General features: G+C 40.2%; 1 protein-coding gene across 9 annotated transcripts in view; it reads right to left on the minus strand.

Moving 5' to 3' along the window:
• ppip5k2 (diphosphoinositol pentakisphosphate kinase 2) overlaps positions 1-12,220 on the minus strand; it is a 210,519-nt gene that overhangs the window by 94,002 nt on the left and 104,297 nt on the right. For all 9 annotated transcript variants that reach the window (XM_041185638.1, XM_041185641.1, XM_041185640.1 and 6 more), the window contains exons 22-23: positions 9,236-9,343; positions 7,051-7,167 (exon numbers count right to left, since the gene is read on the minus strand). In XM_041185638.1, the coding sequence (XP_041041572.1) occupies positions 7,051-7,167; positions 9,236-9,343 (225 nt within the window). The remainder of the gene's footprint in view (positions 1-7,050; positions 7,168-9,235; positions 9,344-12,220) is intronic.

Genomic DNA, 12,220 nt, shown 5'->3' on the forward strand with positions numbered 1-12,220 from the left:
ATAATGCTTGCAGATGACATTGAGGTGGGAATGAGAAGAACATGACCAATTATCTGGGGAACTAGAGAAAAGCACTGGAAGACAGGAGTATGAAGAAGAGTAGACCAAATATCCAATTTATGGATTATTAGTTTGAGCCTAGGGAATAGGATCAGAGTAAAGGTGTGAACATAAGAAACAGGAACAGGAGTAGACCATTCAGCCCCTCGAGCCTGCTCCACCATTCAATAAGATCATGGCTGATCATCTTTTGTTTTGAGCTCTACATTCCCATCCACCCCGATAACCTTTGATTCTCTCACCTAATAAGAATTATCTATCTATCACTGCCTGAAAAATAATCAATGACCCCACCTGAGGCAGAGAGTTCCAAAGTCACATAACCCTCAGAAAAAATTTCTCCTCATTTCTGTCCTAAAAGGGCGACCCCCAATTTTAAAACAGTGCCCCATAGTTCTGGACTCACCCACAAGAGGAAACATCCTTAAGATGTCCACCTTGTCAAGGCTGTTCAGGATCTTGTATACTTCAATCAAATCACCCCTCACTCTTCTAAACTCTAGTGGAAACCAACCCAGTTTATCCAACCTTTCCTCATAAGACAGCCCACTCATTCCAGGTATCAATCTAGCTAACCTCCTTTGAACCGCCTCCATTGCATTTATACCCTTCCTTAAATAAGGAGATCAAAACTGCACATAGTATTCGAAGAGCGGTCTCCCAAAGCCCTGTACAACTGAAGCATAACATCCTTACTTCGTGTTCAATACCTGTCATAATAAAGGATAGCATTCCATTAGCCTTCTTAATTATTTCCTGTACCTGCATACTAACTTTTTCTGACTCATGTAATAGAACACCGAGATCCCCCTGCACCTTAGAATTATGTAACTGTTCTCCATTTAAGTAATACTCTTTTTTTGCTGCTCTTGCCAAAGTGAACAATTTCACATTTTCTCACATTAAACTCCATTTGCCAGATCTTTGTCCACTCACTCAAATTATCTATATCCATCTGCAACTTCATATCCTCTTCACAACATACTTTCCTATCTATGTGTCATCTGCAAATTTACCTACCATGTCTTCACTCCCCTCATCTAAGTCACTGATGTAAATCGTAAAAAGTGGAGGACCAAGTACAGATCCTTCTGAGACTCTACTTGTCACATCCTGCCAATCAGAAAAAGACCCATTTATACATATTCTCTGCTTTCTGCCAGCCAGCCAATCTTCTATCCATGCTAATATGTTACCCCCTACACCATGCACTTTTATTTTCCGTAACAGTCTTTGATGTGGCACCTTTTCAAATGCCTTCTGGAAAACAAGTGCAGGGAAAACAGGCTCCCCTTTATCCACTGCGCATGCTGCTCCTTCAAAAAACTCCAATAAATCGGTTAAACATGATTTTCCTTTCACAAAACCATGCTGACTCTTCCCAATTGCCTTGAGCTCTTCTAAGTGCCCAGCTATAACCTCCTTAATAATCGATTCTAATAACTTCCCCAAATACAGACATCAATCTAACTGGCCTATAGTTTCCTGTTTTCTGCCTCCCTCCCTTCTTGAATACAGGGGTTATATTTGCTCCTTTCCAATCTGATGGAACCTTTCCAGAATCTAGGGAATTTTGGAAAATTAACACCAGCGCATCGACTACCTCATTAGCCATCTCTTTTAAGACCCTAGGGTGTAGTCCATCGGGACCCAGAGACTTGCCGGCCAGCAGCTCCATCAATTTGCTCCATACCGTTTCCCTAGTGATTTCAATTTCACCAAGTTCATTTCTCCCTTTCACCTCCTGATTTGCAGCTATTACTGGAATGTTTTTTGTATCCTCTATAGTGAACACAGAAGCAAAATATTTGTTCAATTTTTCCACCATTACATTATATACTATTAACTCCCCACTGATGCTCTCTGAAGGACCAACACTCACTTTACTTCACTCTTTTTCCTTTTTAAATACCTGTAGAAACTCTTGCTATCCATTTTTACATTTCTTGCTAGCTTCCTCTCATACTCCAGTTTCTTTCTCCTGATTAACCTTTTGTCATTCTCTGCCGTTCTTTACATTCTGTCCAATCATCTGTCCTGCCACTCATCTTTGCGGAGTTGTATGCTTTTTCCTCAAGTTTGATGCTTTCCTTAACTTCTTTAGTAAACCACAAGTCTTGGGTCCTCCCCTTAGAATTTTTCTTCATAGTAGGAACGTACTTATTCTGAAATATCCCCTTAAATGTCGGTCACTGCTTCTCTATTGATCTATCCTCTAGCCTAGTTTCCCAGTTCACTTCAGCTAGCTCAATTTTCATCCCCACATAGTTGCCCTTATTTAAGTTTAAGATACTAGTATTACACCTGCTCTTCTCCCTTTGAAACTGGATGTAAAATTCAATCATATTGTGGTCGCTGGTACCTTGGAGTGCCTTTACTCTGAGGTCATTAATTAATCCTGTCACATTACACAATACCAAGTCTAATATAACATGCTCTCTGGTTGGTTCCATAACATGCTGCTGTAAGAAACTCTCTTGAAAGCATTCTAAGAACTCCTCATCAAGGATGCTACTGCCAACCTGATGTTTCCAGTTTGTGTGTGGATTAAAATCACCCAAGATTAATGCCGTCCCTTTATCACAAGCACACAATATTTTCTCTAGAATACTTTGTCCTACGCTGTGGCTACTGTTAGGGGGCCTGTAGACTACTCCTACTAATGACTTTTTGCCCCTACTATTCCTCATCTCCCACCCAAAACCGATCCTACATCCTGATCTCCTGAACCAAGGTCATTTCTAACTATTGCACCAATGCCCTCTTTGATTAACAGTGCTACCCCTCCACCTTTACCCAGCTTCCTACTCTAATTGACTGTCACATACCCTTCAATATTAAGGATCCAATCTTTGTCATCCTGCAGCTACATCTCCGTAATTGCTATCAGATCATATTTATTTACTTCAATGTGGGCCATCAATTCATTTACTTTGTTATGAATGCTACGCACATTCATATACAGCACCTTCGGTTGTGTCTTTTGGATACCATTGTAACATCTAGTCTTGGCTGTTGATGTATTCTTAGGCTTTTTCTCTTTGTCCCTTCCTGCCATTCTCTGACTCTCATTTCTCAGAATCTTAATAGCACAGAAGGCCATTCGGCCCTTCATGTCTGCACTGGCTCCAAACCTTGAATTGCTACCTCCATCCAAGCTTGTTCCCTCACCCCGCATTTAGTTTAAAGCCCTCTCTGCTTCCCTCATCATCCGATTTGCGAGGACACTCATCCCAGCACAGTTCAGGTGTAAACCGTCCCAATGGTACAGCCCCAACCCTCCCCAGTACTGATGCCATTGCCCCACAAACCGAAACCCACTTCTCCCACACCAGTCTTTGAGCCATGCATTTGTCTCTCTAATCTTCTTTGTCCTATGCCTATTTGCATGTGACTCAGGTGATAATTCAGAGATTATTACCTTTGAGGTTCTGCTTCTTAATTTGGTAACTAGCGCCTCGTACCGACTTTGCAAAACCTCTTTCCTGGTTCTACCTATGTCATGGACCATGACAACTGGATCCTCCCCCTCCCACTGCAAGTTCTTCTCCAGCCCTGAGCAGGTGTCCCGAACCCTGGCACCAGGCAGGCAACATAACCATTTAGACTCTTGTTCTTTGCTGCAGAAAACAGTGTCAATCCCCCTCACTATATTATCCCCTACTACCACTACATTCTTTTTGGCTCCCCCCACCTGAACAGCTTCCCGTGCCACAGTGCCATGGCCAGCCAGCTCAGCCACCTCGCAGACTTCGCTTTCATCCACACAGGTTGTGAGCAACTCAAACCTGTTTGACAATTGCAAAGTCTAAGGCTCCTCCACTACTGTCTGCTCCATCCCATTACCTGCCTCGCTGACAGTCACATCCTCCTGTCCCCCACTGCTGACGAAAACAGATGACCCTCTTTTTAGAGGTGTGACTGTCTTCTGGAACAAAGTATCCAGGTATTGTTCCCCCTCCAATTCGCTGCACAGTGTCTGCATTTCAGCTTCCAGATCAATAATCCTGATCCGGAATTCCTCAAGCTGCTTACATTTCCTGTTGACCTGTTATTCATGGATCACCTTGGTGTCCAAAAGCTCCAACATCTCACAGCTGCAACATAACAAAAATGTGAAGATTATGGGTGAAGACTTTGAGAAAAATAAGCAATTTCAAGTACCTGGGGTCAGTAGTGGCAGAAGATGGAAGTTTGGAAATGGAAATTAAACAATGGATTAACTCTGGAGTAACTGGAAGAAGCGGAGTGATATGGACAGGAAAGTATCGCTGAAACTGAAAGGAAGAATCTAGAAAACAGTTGTGAGACCAGCCTTGTTTATATACTGCAGAAACATTGGGCAACATCAAGAAGAGAGGAACAATGACTGGATACTAACGAGATGTGGGTGCTGAGTTGGATGTGTAGAGTAATTAAAAAAAGGACAAAATTAGGATCCAGCGCTTCATGTGGTGAGTGCAGATTGACAGAGCAAAGAAAGTAGCTGATAAGAGATTGAAATAGTATGGTCATCTATTGCGATGGAGAGAGGAAATGTGGTGAGGTGAGTGATGGTATAGGACTGACAGGAATAAGGTGAAGGCAGCGGCCTAGGACCAGAAGTAAAGATGCGGTGGCAAGAGACTTAAATGCAGCGGGATTAAAGGAGGAATAGTGACCGACAGGAGTTGGAGAAGGATGACCAAAAAGCATTGTGGTGATTCCAAGTTAAATGGGAGAAGCCGAAAGAAGATGATTATTGGAATTAAAAGCATAGGCTCACTGAACTCTTGAAATATTTTGTGGCGATAAACAAATTGTTGAGAGGGCTATCCAGTGGAAATTATATACTTTGATTTTTCAGGAGGCATTTGATCATTTTGAGTCTTTTAGAATAGTTAAGAATTAATAGCAGACCAGTTGTCAGGATTGATCAGTGTAAAAATATTAAGGAACACCTCCTTAATATTTAAGGTGGGTACATGGACTCATAATGGGCAGGATTGAAAGTTTGAAGTCAACGATCCAATACATTGGTGGGAGACGATGTCAGAGATACGTTAGGCAGCACAGAGAGACCTGAAAGTATGATGGCTGCAGTTAGAGGCATAAGAGGTTGGTTCTGTGTGTGTAAAAAGTAATATCTAAAACACAAACATAAGCAAACAGGTAAAAGATGAGGTTGGAGGCAGAAACACAGGGAGAAAGGGTCAGATGTTTGGTGGATACTTTCCTAGGTCAACTGATGAATAAAATCCCATGGTTACATGCTGTATCCTGGTACTCATAGGGATTTTTTTATTCGTTTGTGGGATGCAGGTGTTGCTGGCTAGGCCAGCATTTATTGCCCATTCTTCACGTGTGCATTATACCACAACCTCTCCAACAGACTACGTTTGAACCCTGAGCTATCACTGGAAATAAAAGGCAATAATAAACAGTACAATAATTACTACACAATCATGACACCAAGTAAGGTACACAAACTCAATTATTCCAGGTCACTGAGTCCCAGTTTCAAATGTGTGCCTGAAAAAAGCACCAACTAGCGACCCACGTGGCTGTCAAGGTTGAATAAAAAGCTGGAGTAAACTGCAGGCTTGTCTCTTATCTCCTAGCACCTAACTATAGTCGGTTAAAAGTCTAACTTATCACCATTAGAAGTGCTTAGCCTTGGACTGTCAGCACGTTTTGGGGTGGGTTGGTGGGAAGATTATCATTACTTTCCACCTCCTGCATCACCACTTTATCAAGCTGAGGGATGCCAATGCTGCAGATATCAATACTTTTCTACTTTTGGTTGGTGTCTTCAGCATTTCTAGATCAGCTACAGGAAAGTCCAGATACAGAGTAACATTCCCATATCTTCTCCCAATAATGTACTTTAAAACCTACTCCAGAACAACTCTTCCCAAATGCATGGTGTTTAGTTCAACAGCAATCAACTTAATGGGCTTCTGGGAATAAGCTTATTGCTGAATTGTGCTCATTTCTGGGCACTTTCTTATGCTGTGGATCATACCTATCTCATTAAGGATCCTTATTTAGTATCAGCTTTGGCTTTGTGGTAGCATTCTCGTCTCTTCACATGGGCTGTGAGTTGAAGATCCCACTCCAGGAACTCTTCTGAGGGAATGTCTACTGTCAGAGGTGCTCTTCTGGATGCAATGTTAAACCAAGACCCTTTCTGCTCCCTCAGGTGGATTTAACAGAATCCATGGCATTATTTTAAGTACAAAGAGTTTTCTACAGTGTCAACATTTAGCCAAACAAGTTAATCAGTTATTTTATTGCTGTTTGTGTGAATTTGCTGTGGATAATTTGGCTGCCATGTTTTCCTATATTATAAAAGTGGCTACAGTTCAAAAGTAATTAATTAGATGTAAAGTTTAAAGTACTTTGGGAAATCTGGAGGTCCTGGGAGACTATGTAAATGCCTTTTTTTTTTAAATTCTCTCTTATTCGGATCCTTTTGCATGTCCAGTCTCTCCTATTTTAGTAATCTGGCTGCCTAGATTGCTATCAGCAAATATAGGCGCTACTAATATTATTAATGACCTCCAACACATATTTAAAATCATTTAAACGGCACTGGATCGAGAACAAGCCCCAGTACAGTTCCAGGCATCATTAGTCCCATGTTAAAACTTTTGGCATTTATTATGTTCTGCTTTCTATTCTAACTTCAGGTAGCTAACTTCATTAATCTTTGTCTTCTTGCAAGTTTCACATACCAAATTACTGAAATACTGAAACCATATCCAGTGGGTAGCCCTAATGCACAAATTTAGTTATCTCTTCAAATAAATTCAATTAAAATGCTTTAAAATGTTTTCCCTGACATCAGATATACTAGCCTGAATCCATTGCCAGAAACATGGAAGACATGACAACAATTTAATGCATGAATTAGGCCACAATTATTAGAGTCCACATTGGTCAACATATTGAAAATAAGTTCTCAAATTATAAACAAACTAATATAACACTCATCACAAAAATGAATACCTCACGAGAAGCTGGTCTGTATCCAAAACCTGATGGAAGATTTTTATCTTCCTCACATCCTTTAGCACCAGGACTGAAGTGTAATTCAACATGAAAGCGTTCCTCTGAAGAAGGGTCCTGAAAGTTAAAAGTTATGAAAAACAAATATCTGTAGGGCTGAACAAATTAAAAACGCAATTTTTGAAAGAATTTTGCATTTGAGGGAAACCTCCCCCTACTTTTCTTCCCATTCCTTTGGGATTGCACCAACTCTGGCCAAGACTGCCGATGAGCAATTTCTTCACTGGCCTTCAATAATACCATTCTGAGGCTATCTGATGATCTGCAACGATTGATTCCGAATCTGCGTACTTCACTATGTAAGTATCTTAGCACACACAAGGTATAGTATTAATTATATACATTCAAACCACAAAGTTAACAAAATAGTTAAAGGACATAGATGCACTTCTGCGTCACGCTGGCAAGCTGTGCAAATGGCTAGGGCTCTATTCGCAAGATGCTGATCAAGCCAATCATATAGTGAGTAGAGGTATATGGACCCCAAGGTGTATATTGACAGGTGAAGGAAGGCTTGCAGCAGACAATAGTGGGGAACCCACTGGTGGATTTCTTAACTGGCACATGTGGAAAGTTAGACGGCTCCATCTCAAGAGTGATTTTGAGTGCAGGATGGAGCATATGAAGGTGTGTAAAGAAATCCTTATATGCAGCTATCTAAACTGTCTTACACTACTTATGCCACCCGCTACCCAACCTTCCAAACTTCCCCGCCCTCCTGTCTCCAAAAATGTCCCCGCAAAACTGATAAGATTCTGCCCATCATTTTCCATTGGTATTTATATACACTAAGCTTGATTGGGTAACATAAAGTTATATGGCTAGTTCATAGCCATATTAGCACATTGATCTTTCAAGTAAATTTTTCAAAAAATTGATAGTTAGAGAAGCAATTAATGCTGATCTATTTTGCAAACTTATACATTCTATCTTGAAAGGTTGCGTTTATTTGTGCCACAACATTAAGGGGAGCACTTCCAGCACATGTGCAGTTGCATTACAGTAATTTTTAATGGGATGTGGGTGCCGCTGGCTAGGCCAGCATTTATTACCCTTCCCTAATTGCCCTTGTTCAGAGGGCATTTTAAGAGTCACACGTAGGCCAGACCAGGTAAGGACGGCGGATTTCCTTCCCTAAAGGACATTAGTGAACCAGATGGGTTTTTATGACAATGGTTTCATGGCCATCAGACTTTTAATTCCAGATTTTTATTGAATTCAAATTTCACCATCTGCCATGGCGGATTTCGAATACAGGACCCCAGAGCATTACCCTGGGTAAGGGTAATTCCAGGGTCTCTGGAATACCCGTCCAGTGACAATATCACTATACCACCGCCTCCTCATATAATAATAGGATTATTATGTTACATCTATTGTGTGCTCCACCTTAAGTATGCCCGAAATAGAAAACCAGGATAGTAAACCATGACAGAATAAAAGGGGAAAATGCGAATGAGAAAGTAGCAGCAGCAGTGCCAGCAACAGTAACTGGTTCCCTTGGTGCTAATCCAAATGCCTTCCAATGAATGCACCAGCTATAACATTTCATAATGGAACCTATCTGCCAAAGAACTGTGCACAAACTACCTGTCCAAAAGCTTTTTGCTCAGTTAATTGAATACAATTTATCCCCTTAAGTAAAATATTAAACATAAAATCATCCTACAATTTAGGGCTTGAGACCATGATGCAATCAACTGAGCTAGTCAGGCTATGCAGGTAGTTGCTCCACAAAGCCTTGGCAGGTCCACAACTCTCAACTTTTCAAACTTTTCCCTTCTACCATTCTGAGCAAGACACATTTGTACAGGGTAGTTTTGGCAGTTCTGTAGTCTTCAGAAATTTTGAAACAACTTTAAAAAAAATTTACTTATGTTCCCGCCAACCAGAAAGGAGTCAAGAACAGTTATGCACATGCTGACGGCTGTTTTGCGGGCCAAATGCTCATGTGCAACCATTCTTGATGCTTTTCTGGTCAGCTGCAGGAGTTAGTTATTTTGAAAAAAAAACTTCAAATTTGAACAAATTTTGAATTAAAATCAATTTAATTTTGGAAAACTTCATTTGCATGTAATATACTGGAGTACAAGAAATAAAAAGTATAATGGAAAAAACATAATACCTTGTTTGGGTCCTCATACAACATGATAACAATCTGCGTCATGTAATTAAGCTCACTGGTGTAGTTCAGATAGCCCATTGCCCTTTTCCACTGTTCATCTTTGACCTCCTGCAAGGAAAGGAAAATAATATCACTACTTTAAAAAGATTTTATTTATCCATGAGATTCTATGATTTAGTCTATTTCATCAACATAATTCTTGCACAGCAAACAATAACTGGCATTTAACAGAATGTGAGGACCACAAGTCAATCCCTACATAATACACAGAGTATTAAGCTTTGGGATCTGGTTAATAAAGTCAATCAACAATAACAAGAGCAATTTATCATCATTGGCTGCTTTCTCAAACCTTTCTCAATGCTATTTCATGTCAGTTTTCAGGAGTTATGGGTGAAAACAGATTTGGAAATGGAGGGGTCGAGGTGTTGTTTAATAAAGTCTGCCAAATCAAAACTTAACAGATTGCACAAATGTCATGTTGGAAGCTTTCTTTTTAAATGAAGGATGTAATCACGAGTGTTGATCTGCATTCACCTATAAATTTCCACTAGGTTATCCTTGCTTTTCAATCAATAAAAACACAAAGACAACGGTCTACATGACAGACCGCACTTCAGGGCATTTTTTTTTATTATTATTCATTCATGGGATGTGTGCATTGCTGGCTAGGCCAGCATTTATTGTTCAGAGGGCATTTTTAAGAGTAATTGCTGTGGGCCTGGAGTCACATGTCCAGCATATTTCTTTCCCTTTAGACTTTTAATTCCAGATTTTTATTGAATTCAAATTTCACCATCTGCCGTGGTGGGATTTGAACCTGGGTGCCAAGAGTCTTGGGTCTCTGGAATACTAGCCCAGTGACAATATCACTATGCCACCACCTCCCTTCCCCTATAAAAGTATAATATTAGTAAATGTCATTACTTATTAAAGTTGGCAACCTCTGACATATGAGATGTCCTTAAGCAGGTGACATAGTTCTACTGGAGAAAGAGAAAAATTAAAACTTAACTAATAAGCAGCGGGTTATTCTCACTTCTGTCTGAAAGTGTGCTGGATGGACCTGAATAAAGTGAAAGATAGTGCTGATTGGTTGGCAGGTGGTGTGCCATGGAGAATGCACCACTATTGGTGACTGACAATTAACTGCCACGCATTGTTTGAAATTCAAACCAGGCATCTTGACCCTGATTGGTCAAGGCATTGCCCTGAGAATGAGTCAGTGAATGGCTGTCACTTATTTTATTTAGCTTTAACAGGGTCTTGTGTATTAATATATGTAGCTTCCAGTACACGCAAATGCGCCACACTGCAAACCCAACCGATAATCTTACATTAGTTGTCGGTGTAATTCTTAGCACATTGAGGATTGTTCAGCAAATTTTGTTCACATCTAAAGTTGATCACTGTGTTCTGAATTTTCCACAGTCTGGTTGAGCACAGTCTGTACCCTCCCTGTTGCAAACAGCTGGGACATGTCAGTTGATATAATCCGCTGGTCTTTGGGAAATACCACCTACATACCTAGCATCACGTAATGCTAAGTATGTAGGCCGTACGTCCCAAAAACAAAACAGCTTGCCTCAGCCGCTGTTTGCAACGGACAGGGTACAGACCGTATCCAACCAGCCTATGCTTGCAAAACTCAAAACACAATGTCCAACATTAGATGTGATTCTGCAATTTGACAACATTTGCTGAGTAACCCTCAACATACTAAGAATTACACTAACAACCAATTTAAGATTGTCTATTGGGCTTGCAGTGTGGCACATGTGTGTATACTGGAAGCTACATATATTAACACACAGGGTCCTGTTCTTTGAAAACAGAAAGAACATATACATGTTCATTTCATGCTAAACAAAATAAGTGGTAGCCACTTGCTGGCTCATTCCTCAGGGTAATGCCTTGAACAATCTGGATCAAACTGCCTGATTTGAATTTCAAACAATGCTCAGCAGTTAACTGTCATTCACCATCAGTGGTGCATTCTCCATGGCAACGCCACTTGCCAACTAATAAGCACTCTCTAGTATAAATTATCTTCCCCTTATATTGGTATTCTTGCAAGTGCCCTAATGAGTGCAAGATGAAAAGCTTAGCTATGTCTCTTTTTGCAGCAATATTCAAGCTCTATACTACCCAACGACTAAAGTGAAAGATTAAAAAAAATTATTAAAAATATTGGAATTAATGAGATAGAAAACATAATACAGTTGGGATACTTATTGGAAATACAATGAGATCTAACGGTTTCTAAACTGCAGTTCTGAGGCTAGAGGAAAAATCTCAATATATTTAACTGATTTCAAATGATCCAGATCAGAGTTGCAACCAACACAAGTCACTGCACTTGATTCATTACACTACTTCCCAAGTATTGAATTGGCTTTTGAAATTATTCTCCCAAACCCATTTGGAATTACTGAGGGCAAATTTTAAACCCCAGAAATGGGTGGGTTTGGGTCAGATGACATGTTAAAAACGTAAAATACAAGGGTCAGATGACATGTTAAAAACGTAAAACACAATTTCAGCCCAGCTCAAACCCATACATTTCTGGTTTTAGTGGAGGCAGAATGAGGGGCAGACAACCAATCAGCTCTTAGAAGGTGGATCAATCAATGAAACCTTTTAAGGGTGCTGCTTGCCTTAATAATGACCAGGTTTCTATTTTTAACTCATGTCAGCTGGAATTCCACAGGTAAAGAGAAGTGAAAATGACTGGATCCATAAATTAAGTGCCTTTACAGCACTGCTTGAGGCTTGGCCTAAATAGCCAAGTGGTTATGGTACTGGGTTTGTAACCCCAAGATCAAGAGTTCAAATCTCACAATGGCAAACTATGAAACAATGTAACTTCATCTGAAACAGATGGAAACAGGTTTACTCAAAAAGAGTATCAAGAGTTCAAATCTCACATTGGCAAAGCAATGTAACTTCATCTGAAACAGATGGAAATGGGTTTGTACTTGAAAG

This window comes from Carcharodon carcharias, chromosome 4 (assembly GCF_017639515.1).
Source record: "Carcharodon carcharias isolate sCarCar2 chromosome 4, sCarCar2.pri, whole genome shotgun sequence".
Lineage (NCBI taxonomy): Eukaryota > Metazoa > Chordata > Chondrichthyes > Lamniformes > Lamnidae > Carcharodon > Carcharodon carcharias.